Source organism: Motacilla alba, chromosome 2 (assembly GCF_015832195.1).
Source record: "Motacilla alba alba isolate MOTALB_02 chromosome 2, Motacilla_alba_V1.0_pri, whole genome shotgun sequence".
Lineage (NCBI taxonomy): Eukaryota > Metazoa > Chordata > Aves > Passeriformes > Motacillidae > Motacilla > Motacilla alba.
Genome location: NC_052017.1, coordinates 85,418,712 through 85,444,742, shown reverse-complemented (window position 1 = coordinate 85,444,742; position 26,031 = coordinate 85,418,712). Strand labels below are relative to the sequence as shown.

Sequence of the window (26,031 nt, the reverse complement as noted above, 5' to 3'; positions counted from 1 at the left end):
CATGATAAGTAATGCCATCACTCTAATTAAACTAGGTGTGTTAGAAATACATGGAGTTGAAGACATAAACTCCAGATTACAAAAAATACCCCAAAACTGAGGATGCCTTTCGTTAGACATGCAGAGAAATTCATTAGCTGTATGAAGCTACAAATATCCAAAACTAAAGGATACCAACTACCTGAGGGAAGGACAGCACAACTCAGTTTTTATCAATAACTGGTGCTAGGTGTTAGATGGAATAGGTGTTTTAAAGCACATAGTCCTGCTCAACATTGTATTCTCCCAGAGGCATTTTGCTCTAGTCCTGCTCTCGCACTGTTTATTCATATCCATCAGTGCCTGCTAGGTGGTGCTGTGGGATGGTTTTTCTAAGGCAGAAAAGGCAAGTTGCTTTTTTCATTCCCCTCACTGATATTTTTTTTTTCTTCCACATGAGAACAGCTGCAGTGTTTTCTGCATCTTGGCTGTACAGGATGTGTCCTGTCAGGTCTCTCGTCAAGCACGTGGTGGCCACCACTGAGGATGCTGCTTCTCCAGAGCAGTCAGGGAAAATGAGTGTATCAGCTTTCATCTGCATGTATCCATGCAGGAAAGCAGGAGCCAGAAGGCAGGAGGTATTATTATCTAGTCTAAAATTTTCAAAATTTTCATTACCCTTTACTTCATAAGATACAGGATATTTAAACAAACTATTTTCATTGACAAAGAAGGATTTAAAGTTAATTCAGATACACAAATCAAAAGCATGGTTTCAAAGAAAAGGGAATTAATAAAACTTTCCAGAGGCCCAATGAGTGAAATGTCTCCCTTTTTCCTCCTCAGACTGCAACTTCCTTTTATGATGAAAAGCAACCTACGACAAAAACTTTGGAAAACACCCTTTGAAAAGGGTGGTAATGAGGAGGATGCTGGTTTAAGCTTCATTTTTTTTTCTGTAACTAACCAATAACTCAAGTGGCAGGATGTTACCAGTGCTATAACATCCATAGAATCATAAATGGTACAGGCTGGGATTGAACTATTCAGACCTGTAGGTAAATTAAGTCTGGTCCATCTGTTCCACATAACTTCATGTCGGTTCAGCCAAAGATGATGAATAATCCTAACCCACCCTTCTGAGCAGGAGGGGAATAAAACAAAACAACCTCCAAGATGAGTAACTGTAGTACTACATCATATCATGACATCAGGAAAATCTTGTGCTGGTTTTCAGATCCTGTCCCATGGCCCAATGCCTTGGGACACCCTCGGAGCCCTTGCTGTTCCTACACAAAAGACACCCTAGTAAATGGCAATGTGTCTTTAACACAGCCTTCGATTTTTGTGTAGTGAATTGACATTTTTTGTCTGATGAATTTTTTGTCTACTATGAATGATCTTCCACTGCCAGATGCTGAACTTGAGCCTTCTCGTTGCATCCCTTCATCAGAAGGAGATGACAAGGAACAAGAAAGGAAAATTTTGCAGATCAGTGACGAAAGTTGAAGGATCTCCTGATTCTAAGGAAGTTTGCCTCAAATCTCTCTATTGCATCCACAGCTATTATAGACATCCATCTGAGCAGTGCAGATCTGGAAGCAAACCTACTTTTAGGTGGTGTAACATGTCTTTTCCCCTACAGCCATGCACAGTCTTTACTGCAAAAGGCTCTACAGTTCCTGTGTGCCTGGAAGGGTGGCCCAAGAAACACCAAACATGAGAAGAGTGTGTATTTGTGGAAGATAGGCTGCAGATGAGAAAGGGAAAAAGCAGAAAGCACTGCAGAAGAAGAACAGAAAGCACTGCAAACCACACAGAGTAGCAGTGACATAAAGGAGCAAAAATTATGAAGTGAAATTCTATCTTCTCTACTCAAAAAATAGAGTAAAACAACTTACTGAATTTAATACACATATATAATATATTTAATATAGTTTTATTATATTTAGTATCTGCAGGAAAATGCAGTGAATTAAAACAGAGTCTGCAGAGATTAACACTTTTGAAGCAACTCCATATATTAATATCTGTAGTAGTCTCTTGTCCCACTTTACTCTTTCTTTACTATAAGAAAGCCTGTGTCATAGGAGAAGCTTAATTGGGGAAGTAGAATAATTCAAACTGTAAGTTAGAGAAGTGTTACATTTCTCTCCAAAATCATAATAATAAGATGCTTAGACAACCACACTGAACTTTAAAATGCAGTGCTGAAAAAGGGCTTCAGAGAGGTTGCTTTAATTTTATTACTGAGCTAAAGAGAGAAGCAGTTGCACATGGCTGGAAATGAAAAAGACAAAGCATACATTTACTACAGTTGTGTGTCTTCTAATAAGAACAGGAAATTCAAAAATAAAAGGGTCCAATCTACTAAAATTCCATGCTGACTGAGGTATTAACAGTATGTTTTATATTGAACATCACATTCTTGTTTTTTATTAATGTGGTCTTCAAAAAGGGAAAACAGTAGAGAGATAGAGGGGGGCAAACCAGGAAGCATCTGAACTCCTTGTTCAATTGCTGTGATCAAAGAGGGTCAGAATATGGGAAGAGAGTACACAGCATGCCCAGATGAAGCTCATTTCAGTGTATCATGGGAGCCAGCTAGAAAACCTGCTGGTATGCTGGAAATTATTCTGAGAAGTCTTTATATGGTATAAACTACTCTTAGAGAACTGTGGAGAGAAAAAAAAATAAAAAGGAAGAAAGAAAACCTATTAAAGAACATTCCTTTTGATCTTGATTTTATGAAAAGTAATTGAGGTCCACACATCTTACCAGACCTTTTTTGTCCTAAAGACAAGTCTTGTAACTGAGGAGACCAACATAAAATCTGTGAGGTAGCCACGAGTCCTGAGTAATACCTGGGTGAGGGACCTGAGTTGCTTGCAACTCAGACGTTCCTTGGGGTGCACTACATGCTGAATATAGAGAAATCATGTGTGTTTCAGTAGTTTCCATTTTTGATGCAGCATATTTTTTCTGTTATACAAGTATATTCAGCTAGTAGCCTTTGCTTTAAAAAACAACTATTCTAAATAAAAGAATGACAAACATATTTGAGTGATGCCCAAAGAACAGATATGGTAACAATTAGTATCAGGTTCAAGTTTTACCTATGTATCTGTCTTCACATATAATCTGTCTTTCTACTCCCTTATGTTCTTCCTCCAGGCCTCTAAAATCCAAATACCAATTTTCCAGATGAGGGACCAAGGCAAAAAGAGATTTGAAAAGTGATTCAAGAATGTGCCTGGAAGCTGGATTCAGCCTGGGTCTCCCAATGTAAAAACTGTCTCCCTATCTGGGCCATTCTTCCAGGCTAAGCTACAAGCAAAACACTGGTATATTAACTGCTGTGTTGGCTGAACTGTCTCGGATCTGGTTTACATGACGCTGCAAAAAAAGTTGGACACCACCTTTCCTGTAGGCAGAATTCCACTACTGCACTATATATATGGGAACGAGGACAGATAGTGATTTAAGAAGAAAAATGGATGAATTTAAGAGGAAAAACAAAGGCAGTGAAATATACAGTAATTCAGTTTCTGTTCAAAAAGAGGAACATTCAGGAAAATAACAGAGAGAAGATTAAGCAGAACAATTCTGCAGAGAAAGATGGGTCCTATATGTCTCATGGCAGCAGCTGCAGAGTGCACAGCAGATTCAAGTCATGCTTTTGGAGAAGTAAGAGATCCTTGCACAGACAAACATTTGAAGAGACTTGGTGTGGAACTTCTGCTACTTCTATGCAAACTCTCCTTTCATTTCTTCAAAATCCTACAAAAAGGATCCACACCAATTGTGCAGTTCTCAAAAATCTTTAATGACAATTCAATAATCACCAAAATAGAGGTGAAAGGAAGAAGTAGCTTGATAATGAAGTTACAAAGTTTACTCCAATCAGTTTGAGAAATTAAGTGATTAACAAAAACATCCTACCCACATCCTATGAATTAATTGAACTCTGCTTGTACAAGAATTAATATCATAAATACGTAAACTGAGCCCAAAGCTCTGCTAAAATAAGAATGGAATACCTGCATTCTTCAAATCTGATGGAATAAGTAAAAATTAACCATAATGTCCTTTTGTTTAACAGTCATAAAATCCCAGAATGTTAACATCTACTCAAGAATGCAAAAAGCTGGCCACCTCCTTTCTTCTATAGGAATGCGAGAGTCTTCTCAGCACCAACACTGCAACCCTCCACCCCCATATGCTGGTTTCTACTGGCAGAATAACCAAAAGGTTCTGCCAGAAATTCAAGACACTTAAGTAAGTCTCAGGAGATATGGATGCCAGATTTGTTTCTTACACTGGTCTCACCACACAGTTCAGATGAGGTACTGGTACTTTGTGGAAACATATTCATTCACAATGGTGCATCTTGAATCACAGAATCACAGGATACTCTGAAATTGAAGGGACCCAGCAGGATCATGAGGTCCCTCTCTAAAATGAATGGCCAATTCAAGGATGGAACCCACAACCTTGGTGCCATTAGAACTGTGCTGTAAACAACTGAGCCAATCTCAGGGCATTTTCTTATGTTTCATAGTGATCTATCTCCTGTACCACACATGCCACTGACATGGTCCTGTCAGTGAAGGCAAGAAGGAATGACTGAGCACAGAGGGTATTTGCCAGCATTACAGGATGTTTTGCGAATGCTCATTGTAACTATTTAATAGATTAAGAAAACTGCATCACTTGACCTTCACTAAAGGTCTGAGCTAACAAATTTGAGTTTGGTGGCATTTCAATGACTGTGCACCAGAAGTTTCCCTGCTGCTCCAGCAAAACTTTCTAATAGCCTGCTTTCTAATGCCTTCTGCCAAGCACCACAGCCACTGTCATTCAAGATACATCACTGTAACACCTAAGAGCAACAAGACCAGAAAATGGGAAACCCTGGAAATTTAAGCATTATGCACCAGAGTTCACGAATAGTGTTCCTAGAAAAGGTGCAGACACAGATGCTTATTTTAATTTTAAAACACTCCTGAAAATGCAGCTTATTAAACTCCTGAGTTAGAATTATTGATATTTCTACCCTGAAAAATGATAACACAGCTGTGCCAAAAGGTTTGTCATAATGACCACAATGTGTTTTATACTGGCCAAGTTGATTTCTGTATTTAGATATGCATAAAAATCTCATGTGTATACTATACCATAAGCCTGGATTATAGCTAGCATCTTTTTATCCTTTGAGCAACTCTCTTATATTTATTCATTCTGTTTCACCTGACAACTTATTTTCTATTTCTTTTGGTTAGGCAATTGATTTTATTGTCAAAGACATTTCCTACTGGTGGCTTCAAGCATGCTGGAATAAGTAGGCTCCATTTTCTTTAGTCTCAGTCCCCAACACAGACAAACTTTCCAACTGCTCCGTCTCCTTTCACTGCAGTGCTGGACATAATGCTTGTTAGAAAACACTAGGAGCTAATAGCAGATATAGATGTTATTATAATAATAATTAATTATTCTATTATCAAATTAATATATATATTGATAGTAGGGCGTGAAGCACAGCACTTTGCTCACACATGGGAATGGTAACAGGCCTGTGACACTGAACTACTGTAGTGAGGGAGACCAAAGCAATCTTAAAAGTTAGCACTGACTTTAGGGTTGTTTTTCAGTTTTTACCCCACCTAATTTTAGTATAACTCTTCCTTTTTTCTCTCTTCTTGCCTTTTCTTCACAATCAGAAATTTGTACATCTGCATAGATGCATGGTATTTTCTGGGAATAGTTGGACATATTTCACTCATCTCTAACCCAGCACTTTCTTGAACAGTTTTGAACAGTGAGACTGAGTGAAAAGTGTGTCTGAGCATTGGCCACATTGTTGGCAGTTAATCATTACATTTTCTCATTTCCCACTTCAAACGAGCTGAAATCAGATCTCTGATGTCTTGTGAGGGAACTGTGTGTTTTCTAGTATCTCCTTAATCTACAAGAGTTCATTTTGACCACAGAAAAATGTGTATTCATCCCTTCAAAATACTCGAAAGTGAATGCAACAGATGGAGCTACAGGAATAGTTAGTGCTGCAGGACTCAACTACTTTTATGTTTGATGGAAAGACTTTGAAATTTACCTACAAATATGTTTGGTAAAGAGCTGCAGCACTCACAGCAGTCTGTCTGCTGAGTTGGAGAGACCAAAGCAAGTGCTTAACACAGTCTGTGCTGGCTAGTGTATCCTATTCCAAGTTTATTGCAACATCCTGATCCTTATCTTCAAAGCACTAATTAAATACAATTCAAAATAAACTCGGTTCAGCAACAGTGCTGATCCAGTTTTTGAGTGAAAGAGGAAGAAAGTTCTCTGATGGCCTGGGTGAGCACGGGCTCAAGACCTCAAGAACTAGGGAAAAGGGAAGTTCCAAGCCAATAGCCAAGTTCCAGTGAAATCAAGCCAGGATTTCATTTCTCCCTCCCATAGCCATTTTCATATCAACAGTTCAATGGCCAAATGCACAGCAGATTAACTACATGAGGCAGCTGCTAAGCTGAGATGAATGTTCAGGGTTTCAGTAAACTTAAAGCAGTTGTACCTGTTCACCACAGCCCAACATCTCAAGTGCAGGGCAGCCCATGGGTGAGACTGCAATAATTTTAGGCTCTGAGGGGAGATCTCAGTTTTGCTCTGAACCCTTCTAGGAAGCAAAGGAGTCAGAAGATTGATACCCAGCTAACATTTCTACCTGGTCTAGGCCTGAAAACAGAACAAAACTAGAGGCTTGCCAGGGTTGTGGCTGGAGGTAAGAGAGCAATGATGCAATCTAAGTAACCTGTGCTTAAGTTGTATGGGGCATCTCATTTGTCAGAAGCTGCAGGAAGGTTTGTGAACCATCAGGGCAGCAGACTGGGAAGAAAACATGTAAAATTGATCACAGCAGGTCTCCAAGCTGTGTGATTTTTCCTGGATTCTTAATTATTTTAGCTAGCCGGAGTTCATAGATCACCTTCCAAACATGTTGAGAATAAAGCATAGGACAGTTCTACAGCACAGTCTCTTGCTTACAAAAATCAGGCATACGAATAGACCATCTATACACACAATTATTTTTCAAAATATATGGCCACAAAATTCAATGAGATCCAAATACTTAGTATTTCCAAGATTCTCAACAAGAGGGCATATCCAGGTTGGCAGTGATTTCCTTCAACATGCTTTGGGGTTAGGTAGTACTAGTACTAGTGTTTTGATTTTATTCATACCTGTTAAGACCCTTAGAATTGTAACCTTCTCCACCAATTTTTGATATTTATTTGGAGACCAACTTTAAAATCCAGTTGCATAGGATTGGGTGAGAAATTTCTTGAGAAAAAGATCAAGTTATGGTATTCTCAACTTTGCTTCTGTCTTCAGTGTAGCACATGTATAAATGACTTGTGAAATGGAGACTAATTTAGTCAAGCCTTTTGACTGAGTATCTACCTCTACACCCCTTAAATGATTCATTTGTGTAAAAAAAAAAAAAAAAAGGTTTTTTTTTTGTGAATATTATTTCTCTCAAAATTTTCATGAAATGACTGTCAAGCACATGCATGCTTTAACCCACCTCTGGCACCATGCAGAAAAAGAAGCCCCTAATGGACTTGTTTGAAGCCAGGTTGATAGAGCCCTGAGAAACCTGGTCGAGTGGAAGGTGTCCCTGCATGCGGCATGGAGAGCCTGGAATTAAATTATCTTTATGAACCCTCCCAATGCAAACCAATTCTATGGTTCTATGATTCTGTGACATTCCTTTTGCAATCAACAAATTTACCCACTAAAACTACATTGTTCTGTCTGAATGTGTTGGGTTTTGTTTTTCCTTTTGCTTTGAAAGTTTTTTTTGCTTCTTTCTGACAGAATTACATTTTTAGACATTCAGAAAGTAATTTCCTCAATACTAAAGCAAGCAAAAGGTTCACACAAGGCACAGGGAACAGCTTGATAGTTAAAGTTTGTAGTTTGCAATCTAGGACTCAGACAGAAGCAAAGTAGGAAAAAAAATTAAAACAATATGTGAGATAGGAATCTTTAATCAACCTCGTTGTATCAGCCTGGGCCCAGCATTCCACCCTGTATTCTGAGGTTACCCAGCACCACTTTGAAAATGGATTATTTTCCACTGAAAACAATGCCAAAAAGGGGCTTTAGCTCCCCTGGGGGAAATTAGAACAGCCTGGATCATCAAATGGGAAAAATAATCATTATCAGGAGCAGTAAAAAACAGGGGGAAGGAAAAGGTGAAACTAAACTCAGATTTTGGACCACTTTATGCCTTAGAAGTGGCTTTGAAAACTAAGATGGATTGGCAAAAGCTTGTGGGTTTGTGATGCAAATAAATGTTTGCTTCTCTAGATATAGAGATATAGAGAAGATATAGAGAAGCTCCTATGTTTTTTCCAAGATGTTTGGTCCAGAAACATACTTTTGTAAACAGTCAATAACTAGTCCTGGAGGACTTAAAGCACTGATACACTAAAAGTATTGTACACCTTCTCTAACCAGGTCAGAGGAACTACCAATACATATGAAAGATTTTATGTGTGTGTGTGTGTGTGTGTGTGTGTATATATATATATATATATATATATATATATATATATATATATAAACACCTTATACACACCTACAGATCAGAAATATATTCTGTGGACTTATTATGGCTTAATATATACACACGTCTTTAACTTGGTGCCCCTTCTTTTCTTTTGGGTAAGAGAAATTTTCCAAGAGCTATTACCATTTACCTGCCAGTGATCCACCAAAGAGCTCATGTGCCAGCTGCCAGTATAAAAAAGTCAGTTTACAACCAGCCTAAATATATTTGCAATATAACACGAAAGCTTAATTCCAACTGCAGGAGTAGTAATGCATAGGTGGCAGAAACACTGAGAAAGTGGCGAAATATGATCTCCCAGGCACCATGAAGTTGAAACATGAGCGCTACAGCACAGGGCCAGTTAAGGCATCATCCCTGACAGGTTAATTTCAAAATAAAAAAGATAAAAATTAAAGAGAAATTCTGAAAGCACTGTTAACTAACATTCAATTAACTTCTAGTTTTGTCTACTAAGAACCAAACCTCTTGCACAAATGTCCCATGCTAGCACCAAATGCTAAAGGAAACTTTACACCAATATTTCCTATTTAGATAATTTGTAGCTTATGATGGTTAGAGCCTTGGCCCTGCTATAGCCCTCTTTTCATGCCTGCAGCAGCTCACTGCTGACCTCAGTTATGTATTAAAGCTATCTGGAAGCCAACAACATGTAACCATGCACCCCTAATTGAGTACATACTTGAATGCTTTGTCAAACTGATGAATTGCTGCCCATATAACTAATCATGAAATAGTAGTAATGTACATTTACATTGGGATTATGCTGCCAGTGTTTTATGCCAGGGATGTATGAGCCACTAATGATTGGAAAGCAGTCTACAGGCAGCCTATGAAAGCCCACTGCCACACACTGGTGTAGTCACTTATGGTTGGACACAACTTTCAAAGAACCAGCAGTGGGCCTAAGAGTCTGGGATGTGCCAGTAATGCTCTTATCTCCACATAATATCACTGAAGAATGGTACTGCTACCAACACACTTCCAACCTAGTGCATATATAATTCCAATCTGCAACAAAAGGCTCTTTCTGTGCCATAGCAAACAAGTAATCTAAGATTAAGTTTCTTCCTGCTTTTCAGTTCTTCACCCAGACACAGCTGGTGCCCCTGAACTGGTACAATGACAACAGTGCCAGTGCAGTCATACCACTGGAATTCTAACTGCCTCCCTAATAACTTTATTCAGAGCAAATTTAGATAACAGCACTTAAATTATCAACAACTTCTGATAGTCCATCAATGTAAGCATTCATTGATGCTCAGAGGGGTAAAACTGCAGCAGAATTAGCAATAGTAAGGAATACAATAGCAAAAATCTGAGGAGGCTTTCAGTAAATTGCTTAGAGTCCTTCTTTCACACAAATTTAAACTTTTATTTCCCACATCTTTTTACCATCCCTATACAGTAGTGTTGCTGGGTGCATAAAATTATCTTGGAGCTGGGTACCAAAATCACAGCTGTTGCAGTGCTGAGCATGCCAGCCCCAGAGGTGCTCTGCTGAACCCCTGTGATGCAACAATCCACTGCTCAAAGAGCCAGCAGCCCCTTGCAAACAGAGCAGAGCAAGCAACAGAGAAGGAGCAAAGCCACTACAGATTTTGATAAAACAATAAAAAATACCAGTGGAATAGATTCAACAACCTCCACTGCTAAGTATATTAAACCCAGTCAGAGCTCTTGAGAAGGCAAGAAACAATATGTCACAGCTGTGGCAGCTGAATAGCTATATTCCTCCTGCATCCTATTAGAGGGATTGGTCCCCAGACTTAATTGGCAGTTTCACTATTCCTTTTTTGCTCAGCAATGTTAATGTATTTTTCATCATCTTTGCTTTGGAAAAGGCACCAGCATAGCAGGGCTGAAAATCAGACTGTAGGTGCATTGCAAATTCCAGGGCTTCATTTTTCACAGAAAGTCAAAACCACCTTTAAGTGAATAAAGCAGCTGTCCCACCACACTGACAGTAAGCCTGCCATACCTTCAGTTAACTTCTGGCACACAGACAGGGACTTAGATCTCCTCCAAGACAGTCGAAGAATAATGAAAAAGCAACTTTGATGCTACCTGAAACCAAACTATTCAAGGCACATTGCCTGCATGCCTGCATTCCTCAGCTGCAGGCACTGAGCCAGGACATGGAGATAATCATTCAGGCTGGCAATGGGGGGAGGGAGAAAGGAGCTTAAGGACCCAAGAGCTGAAGTACTCAGAGCAAGAAAATCTAGAAAGAATTTAATCTGCAAGGTAGCAAGACAGTCATGTTTCTCTCCCATTCCACTCCCATTATGTGCTTTAGAGAATTAAAATAGTCACGGACATGGCAGTATTTTTGTTCCTTTTTTGCTCTTTTATCTGTTCCATAGAAAATGTAGATCTGTATGAAGCAAACGGTTTCTCCCTCATCTCTCTCACTGCTTTTCCAACTATGGCAATATCTCCTGTTTCAGAAGGACAAATGGCTCAGAGTAATGCTTAGACAACAGTGGAACATTTTACATTGGGGAAAAGTTTCTCCTTATCTTTTCCCAATCATGAAGTCTGCCCTTTAAGCCTGAGATTTGATAACCATAATTAACTTACTTTTACTTATCTACCAATATAGGTATGTCGACCCAAGATAAATCAGTTCTTTCAATACTGCAGCATCTGTTCTTTGACTTGACAATCTGCTGCAGCAGTGAAGTTTGCACATTGTAGAAAAAATTCTAGTTAAAAAAGGACCCTTGGGACATTGAGCTCTTCCTCCTTGTGTTATGAGAGCTATCAGAGGAAAAGGGGAGAGCAACAGCCTCTCTACGTCACTACAGTACCCAACAGCAACTTTGTGTGACTCAGACACTTGAAACGTTCCTGGAAATTTCTTAGTAACTATGACTATGGATTCAACTCCACCAATTACAGCAACTTTTGAGTTGTAAACAACAACTAGCATACCCTGTTCTAGCTATTGTGTCATACATATTTATCTAAGTACAGGTCTGCATGGTAGCACCAGCAGCAGCCCCTGGCAGGTCTTAATAAGCTTCCTAAAGCTTATTAAGAGGCAAAAGGCTGGAGAAGGGCATATTTGTGGGTTTATCTATCCTGTGGGCCCTCAGGATGGCATGTCACTAGAATCTGTGTTCTGCTTGCTTTTCAAATTCCAGCAAAGATGGCCTTAAAGGTAGACTGTGCACTATATAAATCTCTATTCCACTGGACAAGACCCACCCAAGCCCTTGTAGGGCTCTCCAGGCAAAAGAAGACTTGACATCACCAAAAGAAGACTTGACCTCTCATTCTTTGCTGAGAGGGTGGACAAACATTGGAAGAGGCTTACTGGAGAGGTGGGCAAAGTCCTAAACCTGTCAGTGTTTCAGTAATATTTGGACAACGATCTTCATAAAGTCAAGCTGTCAGGCATTTGGTCTAGATGATTGTTGTAGGTAACTTCCAATTGAACTCGTGTATTCTAGTTTAAGAAGGAGTCACTCTGAGCTGTCCTCTCCCAGTGCTCAGCAGAGGTGAGCAGTGTAGAATGGTGAATAGAGTGATTCCAAAGAATGGCTTGGAAACTGTAACTACAAAACCAACAAATTTTTTCCATGGTCATATGCAATGGCAGCATAGACAGTGATGAGGGCATCTTTGCTTTTAAGAGTAGAGTATGTGCTGACAAAAGAGTACAAAAACAGTAGAAGAGAAGTATCAGTTCAGTGTGACCTGGCTTCCATGCAGAATATTATGGAATGTTTTAGAGCCTAACACACAGTCTATTTATAACCTAAAAGCATAAAAAATAAAATGCACTAAAAGAACACCAACACCATATAAAATAAGAGTATTTGAGAGTCTTACCTTTGAGCCAATAAGCGTGTACAGCCATTGGATGGTTTCATTATGATTTATCACTCCATTCATGCCATCGACATAAAGCATTATCTGGCCCAAAGCTATTGTAAAGAAAAGAGAGAAAATATAATTATATTAGAAATTATAATTATAGATTTATAATTATATAGAACTGGTGAACACTTTTTATAATTCTAAGCACTGCTGACCATTTTCTCTGAGCAGGGTTTACCAGAGATGTGGGGAGCTCAACTAATAAAAGATATATTGGGTGAGATTGTGCTGAATGAAATCCTGGGAAACTGCACTAATTTTACTGACTTAATCTGAAAATATAACTGTGAATTTCATACACAGACAAGGCCAAACACTTGTTCTTTCCTGGAAGATGCCATATTTTATGCTCCCCAAATCTGCAAAGAGTACTCTACACACTGCTTACTGTCACAATGGTTCCTTCAGCTACAGCACTTTATATATTGTGGGCCAAGACTTTCACCATTTGTTTCAGCACCATATATAATGTTTGGAATTAGTATATTTGAATTGACAGTTTCAGTGAATTCCAGTGTAACAAAATTAAAGCTGGACAATTAACATCAATAAGGAGATTAACTATTCACTACTGCACAGTGCTCTCTTGAAAATAAGTTTTACATTTTACTGAGAAAATACAAAAAAAGCAAAGCATGGTTCTAACAAAGAAGCATCTTTATTAATTTATCCTAAAGCATTTACAACAGCATTACAAAATACACTAGCAAAATATTTTATAACAGTAATTCCATAATTTGCAATTGTGATAATATGAGACTTTCAAGAGACAACAGATACTAAATCTTTTCTGACAGATAAGGACAGACATTTTTTGTAAAGATTATGAAAAGTGAATTAGTACAATTCATCTATCATCTTCAAAAGTTTCCACTGTTAGATCTTCTGCTTTATAGCAGGAGATCAAAGCACAGGGGGATGAAAAAGAAATCACTGATGTAACACCTTTTAGTAGAGCCTGTTGGCATAACAACTCAATTATTTAATGCACAGCCTGATGAGCCCCTAGTACACTGCTTTATGGGGGAAAAAAGGAAAAAAAAACACCCACAGGGCGAGGAAAATTATGACACTATTAATCTTCCAAACACATTCTGAATGTTTGCTAACTTTTGCACAGATTGTGTGCAGTGCAGCGTCATTTACCTTGAGGGCAGATTTTCAAAGACATGAATGCTAGGCAAGCATTTAGGTACCCCTATAGCCAAATAGCTAAGAGTCATTTTTACACGGTCTCCTCCTTTTCCCTTTGGTTTGGTTTGGTTCCCTTTCTAGTTGGTCAATTTATGGTTAAAAACCTGAGGTACTATTTTTACATTCTTTATCTAATCTGTCACACGAAGCTAGAAGGAAAGCCACACTCAATGAATGCCACACAATCAATGAAGACTGAGAAAAAGCAAGCAAGAGAGCTCTGGAACAAAGATAACATGTCTCCCAGGCAGGCATTGCCACTGGAGTATGCCAGGCACTCTCTGCTCCTCCTCTCCAGGAAGCAATCAGTCAGCACCCTCTGAAGACATGTCTCTCAGGTGAATAAAACGAGGTGGGAGGGACACAGGCCCAAGTGTTATGGTAAAATAAAAGATGTAAGTCAGCCAGTAAAAGGAGATACGAATTACACTGCCTGAATAAATGGCTGCTTTGAAGCATTTCATTGCAGGTAGAGGAAATGCTACTATCCCAGCAGTAATCAGAGAAAGTTCTTAATTCTTGTTTTTACTTCCTTTCAATACTAAAAAGATTTGGCACTGGATCAGGATGAGATCCAGTCATGATAAGGTCAACAAATCCATTTTTTTCCCCCTTGCAAATTCTTTGTTTGGGGATGAAGTACTTTAGTTTGAATTTGAAGCAAATGTGAAACAAATTTGTCTTGGAGCATGTTTTCCAAATTAATATAGAAAGCAAAGAAAGCAAAAAGTTTGCTTTAAAAAACATGTACACAATACAAAATGACTCCACTGCTTATACTTAGGACTAATTGGACAGGATGGTTAAGCGAGATCTGGCATGCATTTGTTTTCAGCCTCTTAGAGGTGACTCTTCATATCAGCAATATGTTAAGGCAAATTAGTAGACCTTAGAAAGAAGTCAAAAAAAAACGTTTTAGGGATTCTTGAAAACACAAGAAAAAAACACTCAAATTGCTGCTTGAACTAGTGGCCAATAAGTTTCACCAGGCAAGGAATTACAAACAACACCATGAAACAAACAAGATGTAAACAGTTATGTGTCCACATCCAAGTCACATCTCCAGTAGTTATCTGCCACACATAAAACTCTCAGCTGCTGCCAAACCTTCGTGTGTACCTTTATACCACTATTTCCTGTTTTCAGGAGTCAGAAAAATGAGACAAGATAGGTATGGTTGAGGTTTTCATTGAATCTGTTTTCATTAAGAGGTGGAGTAAGATAAGGAAAATCTGTATACTTTGTACAAAGCTGAAGCCCCATAAATTCTTAGGAAAAGAAGGCCAGAAGAAGACCTAAAAGGAGGAGAATGATGGTTTTCATGCCCCATCAAGTTCCTGTGCTGAGCAAGAAAATGTATTTCCTTTACCATAACCACACCACACAGCCAAAATGGAAGACACCACCAAAAACACCAGTGTAGGAGCAGGCTGGAGGTCCTTGGGCCCTCCTCCACCTTGGATCTGGCTGAATAAGACACAGCAGTTTGGCACTAAATGGAGATTGACAGAGGACATTTTACATTTTTGAAGCTTTTCTACCCAACTTCTATCTCACCTCCCAGCCCACAACTGTACTCTGCTGAAATGGCTGTGGCTGAAGCGCAAGCTCCACGCACCCAGCATGCCCACACATCCACCACCAACATCCAGGGCCCCAACAAGGGAGGGCAGCCTCCTCTGCAAGGCGGTTTGGAAAGCCAATCTAGTCCAAAATGATTTAAATTCACATTTGTATGTGCCTTTAACCAAACTTTTTTTTTTTTTTTTTTTTCTTTACCAAAATATAAGGCGGCTACTTAATCCATTTAATCCCATCCCTCAGCTAACTGGAATTCTTTTTGGAAGTATATCAAAAACCTACTTGTCTTAGGAAAGTTTACTATTGTGCAACAAGGGGCTGGAAGAGAGGAGTTTAAATACGAAGCAGACCTAATTTGGAATTTCTTTGTTCCCACTACCCTCGTCAAACCCCTAATCTTATGTGAAAGTAGTGTGTGACTTTACCCATAGCTATTTTCAAGTGGAAAATTGATGGATTTCTTAGGAAAGGCTTAGGCTAGAAAAGGACAGACCAGCCAGAAAGCTCAGAGATTTCTGTAAAATAAGAGGTTTAAGAAAGCCTCTAAAAACTTGCCAGTATTGGCGCTCATACTCTCCTGGGATATAAAGTTTACAGGACTAAAGAGGAAAAGCTCTAGCACAAAATATCATCATAATGAACATCTCTTTAAGTTAAAGTCTCGTTATCCCACCCAGACTGGAAAAAGTTTCAAAGCTGCTCCTTGCCCATGCATGTACCTGCTTCTCGAGTATTCTCTGCTTCCATTTTACCACAAGACTGACTTAGAGAAAACAAAATCACTGAATGAGCAGAAAACCTATTTTCTTACAATTTCCAACGAGTCAAACCCCTACTCACCATATCAAGAATTACGACAGGGATGCATCTTGTGATTGCATTTGTTTCCATCAAAATAAGCAAATGTACAGCGTGGAGCAGCTCAAAGACAGACCTTGTCATTGCAGGTTTCAGCTCCCAAGAAAGCTTTGGGCCCGAGTTCATACCCAGCAGCTGTGGTGGATGCCATGTGCTGCAACATGCATGTACATGCATGTACAACTACAGGCAGGAATGCACAACAGACAGAACAGTGATGAAACTAACCAGGAAGAACAACCAGCTGCTAAAATTCATATTTTCATTGCTAGCTAAACTCTTACCATCATCAATGAGAAATCAAGAGTCTGTGTGATTGCATTCAATCCATTTGAAAACTTGACTGCTAGTTTGGGTATGCTATTCTGGGCACCAAAAAGGAAACATCCCGATGAAGAAAAACTCTGTGTCTAGTGAGGGACCCCAGGAAGGAGATAATACAGTTACCCAATATACTACTACAAAGCTACTAGTATACTACTGCTACTAGGTGGTCATTCTGAAGAAAACAACCATACTCCAAACTTCTTTCTTGGTGTTTCCTCATTAGAAAGAAGCAAGATCCCAGCTACCAAGTGGGACCATCTTGAGCACAAAATCTCCAACTCAGTTCAGCCTCAATAAACTGCGTGTCAGAAGCTGCTCCTTTTGCACATAGCACATTTCCTCCATACTTGCAGCATATTCCCACCATGGTTGCATGCACACCCACTGATTAGACCTTATTGTCTCTATAAATCCAAGGATATTTATTTTCCCTGATGATAAATCATTATTAAATACAATTTCTGTACCATCCAGCCACTTGAAAATTAGCAAAATCACAGCAGAGCTCCTTCTTCTCAAAGGTGGCATCAGATAAAACAGATGACTTGGACTCCCCACTGTTTCTGAAAATGATCTTACAAAGCAACACTGGGGCAAACCTCATAACTCACACTCAGTCCACATCACTAGAACCACCTAAAATTTGTGTGTTTGGGGGTTGGTTTTGCTTTTTTTCCTGTTACTATTTGTATGGGTTGATTTTAGCTTCAGTGAAAAATCTGCTATTTATAGAGCTATTCCCATTTCTTTACTATTGTTGACTCTATATGTAATGTCATCCAGAAGCTAAAAACAATCTTGTTCCTGGCCACAAGTGCATGAATATTTTGTTTCTTATCAAATATTTTTAAATCCCAACTCATTTAATTTTGCATTTTTGCCCTCTGATCATTTGTTCTTTCTATTATAAAACGCATCATGGTCGAAACAGGCTAAGGAATTAATTTTCAGAACTGCCATATTAACCACAGGCTGAACTTTTATTACACAAGAACTAAACTACCTCAGAAAAATCACATTGAAGAGATAATGCTATGAACCAAAGCTGCAAAACCAGTTCTGAACAGGTGTCAATGCATTAAGTTGCAATTATACTTCAGAAGTTCTTGTGCTGGTCAACACCACTTTAAACTCAAACTTTTTGTCTTATGCACTTTGAGAACTTCTGCAAGCTAGTTTCAGACCTAAAGTATTATTCAAACTTCAAATCTTTTGTAGAGACAGTGAGTTTCCAGATCAAACTCAATCTTCATTTTTTCCTCCATCTACTTTACAGACAATACACAGAGTCCACCACAAGTCCACAACCACAGCAACATTCTTTCCATGTTCCCTCTGCCCCCCTTTTCCTCTGGTGTTTTTGCCTTTAAAACAGGACACAACAAAGTCAAAGGGGACACAGCACCTTTATTCAGCTGACATGTTTCATCAAAAGCTGATCCTTTATACAGACCATGACACACCTGTGGCAGTGCACGTCCCCAACAGAGCCAAAGCAGCTTTTCTTCCAGGATTTCTTTTGTGCTATTTTAGAAAATTTACTTGAGTGAGAAGAAAGAATGGACTCTCACTTGACTCTGCCAGTAGTTAAACTACTGAAAACTTTTTTATATGAATTAAAACCTGGCTTACATATATATATTATAAAAGGTTTGCATGATTAGTCATAATTGTTTTAATCATTATTTTATGTTGCAGCACTCAAGCTTTAAATGCACTATGTTCTAGCATGTTTTGCAAGATTAATAACACATCAATGTCAAATAAACTGGGTACTGCTTATATAGCAATAGGTAAAAACATTTCCTCATGAAGAAGAAATGTCTAATTAAAATACCTTATTAATAAGTGAGCAAATATAGCTGAGAATTGGACTGCTATTTTGCAAGCTCACTAGAAGCATGGAGGAATGAAAAAAAAAAGGAAAGAAAGACAGAAACAAGACAAAAGGAAGAATTAAGGAAGGAAGAAGATGGGAGAAGGGAAAAAAGACAAAAGAAAAGAAGAAAATGAAAAGTTGAGTAGAGGGTTTTAAAAGACGTTTATTCATCCTCAGCACTTCATGAAGCAAAACGCATTTGGAAAAAGAGATGTGTGGTAGCCTGTAATTAAGATGACACATATGCAGATACAGAGCTGAATTAAGGCAGCTGCTTCTTAATGGAGTCACTACGGGCTGTAACACTGAATTATGTTCATCCTATATATATGAAGTTAGGTATTTTTCTTAAGAATTGAGATTTTTTTGAGTTTTAAAGCATTTTCTGAGGAGACTTCCTCATTGGCTCTCAGAACTCAAATTCTGAGGGAACAGGACATGGTGATGAGATTGCCAGATTTTCTTGTGAAGGTGAGCTAGAGCTACTCTGCAAAAGCACCATAACAGAGCAGGACACTGCCCATGCAAACACTGAAGACTTATCTCCAATGGACTTACCCCATCTCCTAGCTACGGACTCCTGCACTGATCAGCCAGTGAGAAGTGGCTTCATTTCAGGGCAGAAATTAGAATCTATTTCAGGATTAGGTCTCTCTTCTTATCTTTAAATGTATTTTATACTGGATTTATCATGCTAGAGGCTGCCTAGCTCAACCTGTCACTCAAACCAGGGAAATCCAGAGCAGGTTATTCATGACTGTACATCTGGGTATTGAATATAGCTCCAGGTAGCTGCTCAGCCTCTCTGGGCAACCTGTGCCTATGCTCAGACACCCTTACAGGATTTTTTAATTCATTTTTTAAGTTTAAATCAAATTTCCTGTATTTCAGCTAATGCCCATAGCAGGCCTCTTGTCTTTTATTGTGCTTCTCTGAAATCTGGCTTCATTCTTACTCTCCCAATCATATATTCGTCCCTTTCATAACATTGAAATTTAATTAAACTGAATTTAAACTGAAGATTAACACACAGTTAAGAAACCAAAACTACACATTAAGCTAGAAGTCTCAAAAAAAATTAATTTTGGATTAAACTAAGGAAATTTAGTGAGCTTCCCAAGTTAAGAAGTGATACCTTAGTGCTTCTGTTTGGGAGCTGATTGAATAATTTAGTCTGGCAATGTGCTAGATGTGATGGATTTCAAGGCCTTTCCCTCTCCATTAATCATCATGAACATAAGCCTTCTGTCTGTGTAAACAATACTAATCCTGACTTTGAAGGTACAAAGAAGGAAACACAAACCAACCTTTGCAGAATGGAAAAGATAATTTCTCCAGCTCCCTTTCTTGAGCTCCTCAGACACCTATTTACCCTGCACAAAGAAAGGTCCTGCAGGTGCAAGCTGTCTTTTATCAATCATTATCAATTACATACAGCACATCAGTCTGGAATTCCAGCATCTGCTTTACATGCCGAAAACCTAAGCTTTGAGAGTGAACTCAGCTTTTGGACTGGGAAACACTGCAGAGTCAGAAGTGGGTTTGGAAGAAAATGCAATCAGGACTCCGTCTCAGCAAAAAAGCACAGGTTATTTTGATTGTTGGACTCTGTGTGTTGTTGCACCTGGGAACAAGAAAAGTATGAGGAATACATGGATTTTTTTTTTTCTATTATACATCAGCAGGATCTCTGCTCACTGCAAGTAGGCTGCCAGTGACTATGGAAAAAGGAGCACTGTCTTGGGGTTCCTGCCTTCTCTGGCAAGTAAAGAAGTGTGGCACAGCTGGGCTATTTAACAAATGGACTAACAGTAGAGCAGAGGAAGGACATATGGTAGGGTAAAAGTGTTCACATACTGAATATTTTTAGTCATCAACAGTGTTTCTTCTTAGTACAACTGTAAACCTTCCAAAATGAAACCTGTGGTTTCAAAGTGAGCAAGTGATAAATTCTCACTGACAACTTTTCCCCCCTGTTTCTCTTGTGGGAGCAGCCACGTTTCCAAATATTTATTTTTTTCCTAAAAACAAAGAAGATTATCACAGAAGCAAAAGGGGGAAAATCAACAATTCCAAGCATTATTGTATTCCTCTTATTACAAGAATATCTTACTACATTCCTATAATTTATTCACTGATAATATTCATATTTACATACAATTCTTAATAGAGGAATATATTCTTGTAATGTATTCTTCTTATTAGAGGGATAAAAGAATAAAAAACAACACAAACAACTGTGCCAGTCAAAATTTCAAACGTTGCCCAGCTCCATCAGCACAATCTTTGTAAAGCATAACACTGATGAATGATTTCTTGCTGTCAAGTAGCAACAAGATGGTGCTACCATGAGAGCTAGCGTTTCCCTAGATAGCAGTTCTTTGTTTTCTAAGCTCAGCTTCATTCTCTGAGGTCCAGCCCTGGGCAGGTAAACATGGGCTCAGTTTGGCATCCTGGGATAACAGCATTGTAATCAGTGTGGTGGCTGAATACCCTTAAACTAGTGTTTAGCACAGAGGCTTACAGAGAGTTGCAATGATTTCCAGGGGCAAATAAATTGACCTCTGCTACTCCCATGCCAACAGCCAGTCTCCAAAATTCATGTATTGTGGCATTCATTCAATAAACCAGGACCTCTAAAAAATGATAAAACTATATTCCTGAAGAATAGAAAAGCAATGAAAGAAAGATGAATGAAAACCACTGAAAAAAGTAATCCTACCACTCGTGTTTTACATCACTTGTCACAGAGTGTTTTGCAGGAAACAAAGCATGCTGCCAAAAGCGACTTTCAGGAAATCACCCAATTTTGAGTTAAATTCAAACACTGTTCATTCTAGCCATTAGAGTAAGGTATGTTTGGGGAATACCAGGGTAGAGATGCACTAAGAATAAAAATACAAATAAAATTCTGCAGCTATTTACTTCAATATAAAGCTGTTTTCTTAATTCTCACATAGTTCCTTCACACGGAGATGCATTCCAAACACAGCTCCTCTTCTTCAATGTGAGGTACCACTTGTGAAAAGCACAATAAAAGAAGGATTACTTTAAGAAGTGCTACAAAGAACTTTACATAGAATCACTTTTGTAATTTCTTGTTGCTTAAGTGACAACAGGTACATATTTTAGACAAATCCAGAAGTTCCTAGAAAAGGGTCCATTGGCTTTCATCATCGCAGCAGACAGGAATGCAAAGCACAGACGTATTAAGATCATTCCAGGACACTTGAGTAGTGTTTGACATGTTAGGGTCAAAAAAGATAAAGAAGATCTGCTTTTTAAAATTATGCTTTTTAATATAAATTTGAGACTTCTTCAATGCTTTTATCCTCTTGAGACCAACTTATTTAAAGAGCACTGTAGAGCAGCACAGATAGTCATATTTTTCTTAACTGTATTCCAGACCATCCAAAATCCTTGTATAAAAGTTTCCTCTTACTCAAGAAGGACTGACTCAAGGGCAGAAATCAGTAGGACAAACAAGAACTCACTGTACTTTAAATTCAACAACTAAAGTAAAATAGCTTCTAAGCAAAGTGGGAGAAAAAAAAATGTCTGTTCAAAGCAAAGATAAGACTGGAAGTAAGGCTTTCTCACGGGACCCCAGCCTCTTCAGCATACTTTGTTGGCTAAAAATGAATCAAACCAAACAGCCTGAAAATAAAAGCTATTTGAAGCAAGATCTCTGTCTTTTATCTACTGAGGGATAGATCCAAACATCCAATGATTTTATGAAAAAGAATGCATCTGTCACTTTTTATTCGTTTATTTGTCTTAAAACCAATAGTGAGTGTATCTTTCTAATTTTCTTTATTGTAATTATACCATGACAGATGCTGAAACTAAATTCCTGGTATACTTTTCAGATATTTATTGCTCTTCAGCATGCTCTGCCTGTCTCTAATGTTTCAGATAGACTCTACCCTGCAGTAATGTGCATGCCATTAAAGAATTCACTTTCATCTGTTGAATTTATGCTTGTTAGGGCAAATTAATGAAAGACTCTATTCTTTAAGTACTGGCTAAACAAAGCCAAAGTCAGCACTAGAAAGCAAACCAATACAACACTTCATTAAATGTGCTTTTTATTTCTTCTTGTTTCAAGTATGTCTGCTGCTATGTGAAATTTAGGGTTATACAGTCTCCTTTCAAATCTCACAGTAAAGAATGTCTCAAGCCACAAGTTCATACCTCCCATTTGAAGTGGACTTCCCATGAGAAAGGTGCAGAGAAGAGACATAATTACAAATCCCTTTAAGTACAGTGCTCACACTCTCCCAAAATATTGACTGAAAATGCTGTTTTGTGTCTCTGCTCATTCATCTCAGATAATGAGCAAAGATTCCTTCCAAATTAACTGTAATTCTCTTCTAATCCCTCTATTCTTTTCTCCCCCCTTCAGCACGGTGATAGTGAGAACTCCTTTGAATTTTGAATCCCACCTTATTACAGAAATTCTTAAAGAGAAATAGAATCATCGGTGTCATGTTCAACTTTTCTGCTCTCTGACTCAATAGGTGGACAACTAAGCACAATGCATACTGGTCCTTTTTTTTCACCTTCTCAAAATTCACAGTTGACATTTACAAAAAAAATTTAATTCCAATTTCTGATTGAAAGAAAGAGTAGAGAATCTCTGCTATGAAATTTATTTCCTTAGCATATAAAAAATGAATAAAATCAATTCAACAACAACAACAACAACAACAAAAAAAAGTATTTGGGGGCATAAGCTTCATTTGACCAAAAAATGTAAGGTCTGTCATTGGTAACCAGTTGTTATCTACGTGGTGGAAGGGAGAGAGAATCATGAATATGACTATATAGCTGAAGAGCTGAATATGAAGATGAAGGTGATGGCTTTATTCAGGTTTGACCATCTATATTTCTTATTTATCAGTAGCCCTGTAAATGAGAAATGCAGTTGAATGAACATATTTTATTTATTGAGAATATTTTTAGGTGATTTTATTCCTTTTGCTCATTATTCTATGATTCAGTGATCACAGCATTATTGGTAATCCTCATATATAGCAAGCATGTTTCTATGACTGTATTATTGGTCAGCACTCCCTTAGGAGGAGTTACATAGGACTGTATGGTTACAGGATCCCAGGATATCAACACTGAAGAAGATGGTGCAGGCACAATTTGGAGACAGGAGTGTTTTATGGCTCCTTGTGTTAGTTTGGAGCAAGGTTCCTGAGCTCTGCTGTATGACCAATAACATTAGGCTCTACATAGAAGCAGCTAAATTACTTCCAGACCCAAACCAGTCCTGGAAGTATCATGGACACTTCTGCACAACACTTGTCCAGTAAGTGATGTGGCCTGAACACAAACCATCTGTGCATAACTGGTGTAGAAGGCTATGCGTCTATGGAATAATTAGTCCACAAACAAGAAAAATCCATCATGGGCACTTAGAAAGAAGTTAAAAGAACCTTACTTACACAAAATTCAAGCATTTGAAACTTCAAGAAATGCCAGAATGAAGATTCCTGCAGAAAACTTTGTTCAGCCTACTCTGTGCACAAACTTAACTATGTCAAAATCAATTTCAAGAAACATTATTCCTGAGCTTTGGAGTACTTCCTCACTCAAAGTAAGTGCTGGAAAGTACTGTCTAGAAAGCACTCTCTCACTGTGTGGTCCTAGGAATTTTTTAGTGTAAACCTGCTGTGAAGACAGAATATTTCATTTCCTGCAGGATGATGTTCATCAATACAGTGAGTGCTTCACGAGTCTGAACACTTTTTCTGCATAGCACATTGATGAGGTAAAGAAACTATTCTGTTCTGGAGAGAAGTTAGGGCTTCCACTAGCTCTGGATGTACCACCTGAGACACTGATTTGTATTTGAAAATACGTTTTGGTATAATGGTACTTCGAGTTTAGGTTAAGCTACACGCAGTATGGTCTCAGATTGGCTCCCCAGAAAACAATAAACACTCCTTGACAGGGAACTTAATGACACTTTCTGACAAGCTGAGCTGAAATTACTTGCCTAGCAAGTACAATACATACTAACACTGTGGCAGAGGTTCAGTTAAAACCTCTCTCCCGCTACATCAGGAGCCTTAAAATGGTGTAGCATCACCATCCCTTTTGTCTCCTTGAACTTTGAGGACTGACAGCCTTATTTCCAATGTCTGGAAAACTTGGCTTTATAAACATTCTAATCCTTTAAGAGTTGGACTCAATGATCCTCGTGGGTGCCTTCCAACTCAGAATATTCTTTGTATCTGCTTTTTTGTTAGATTAGTTTGTTTTGGTTTTGAGGGAAAAAAAAATGTGTCCGTAAAAGAATCCCTCATCACACTCATCATGCATAAGTGGAATGAAACTGCAAGATTCATCACACTGGGTTTTGCCATTTCATTTAACAGAACAAATACTTTTCCCATTAATTTTCTACACACTCTAAAGCAACAAACAAATCTACAAGCTACATCTGGTTTATGCCAGAAGTCATATTGATAGAAGTTGCTTCACCAGACATGATTTAAAAAGTTCAGGACATCATTGCAACAATACTTGGAGCTTGAAGAAGCAAGAGTCATTTCAGACGGACAGCAATCCAAGTGACGTATCTAGAGGTACTTGGCTGATCAGCTTTGATACCTCTGAGCTTCTACAAAACACCATCCATCATCCATCATGCACAGCTTTGTCACCCTCCAGTCTATTCTCTGGATTTGGGACACCTTCTCTCTTCATCCATCTTTCTCAACAGCACCACTGATAAAATGCCATAAAATGCCAAAACTTTCTCATTACCCTACTGAACCCTAAGAAAATTATGAGCATCCTGCTGCTCTACACAATGAATTCTGGCAAGTGGAGATTATGAGACAGGGAGAGACAACAAACCTCTGATCTGCTCTAAGCCACTGTTCTGCAAGCCCACTGTTCTGTGGCCTCCCACTTGTCCTCGATGGGCTCCAAGCTCCAAGCATCTATTCCAAATATGTCTCACCTTCTTTTGGGGCTGGTATCCATATGTCTGGGAGAATGCTGCTAACAATTTGACCACTGATACCACCCAGAACAACCTCTGTTTAACAAAAGATTATTAAAAAAAATCGGGTAAACTACTTGCTTGTGAAATGAAATGGGTGTATGCTGTCTTCAGCCTCCATCCACTTCATAAAATGATGCATACTTTCTCTAGAATTGTAACTTAAGAATTAAGCAATTAATTCTAGAAATAATTTCAATTCATCTCATCCCTCCTGACTGCTCAAGGCCAAAGGGTGATTTTTTATCACAGCATACAGACGATCCATGACAGTTTTTCACTTTTCATACAGTACAAATAATGTAAAAGTTAAAAAGTAAATAAAACACCTGAGTTGCTTTATTGGTGTAGAATATAAAGTGGAAATTCATTTTGATTCACTGCTTGATCTACAGTAATTTATGTTTGCACAAAGTGTAAAAGCAACAGAAATGCTTGAAAGCCAGTAATTCATATTTTGCTGTCAAATAAAAGAAAAAATAAAAGTAAACAACAGTTATCAGCTAAATGAGGATGGCTGCTTGCTACTGTGAAAGAAAATTTCAGAGCTTTACAAAATCAACACTGCAGTACTATAGCTGATATAAACCTGTAAAAAATTGTTTTACAACCACTACATAATAAATTGCATTAAATTGTTTCATATCTTCACAATAAAGTATTCAGACT

General features: G+C 38.3%; 1 protein-coding gene across 13 annotated transcripts in view; it reads right to left on the bottom strand.

Annotated features, from left to right (window-relative positions):
- The window catches only part of FHOD3 (formin homology 2 domain containing 3), a 376,649-nt gene that overhangs the window by 141,098 nt on the left and 209,520 nt on the right, over positions 1-26,031 (bottom strand). For all 13 annotated transcript variants that reach the window (XM_038126866.1, XM_038126862.1, XM_038126863.1 and 10 more), the window contains exon 6: positions 12,452-12,546. In XM_038126866.1, the coding sequence (XP_037982794.1) occupies positions 12,452-12,546 (95 nt within the window). The remainder of the gene's footprint in view (positions 1-12,451; positions 12,547-26,031) is intronic.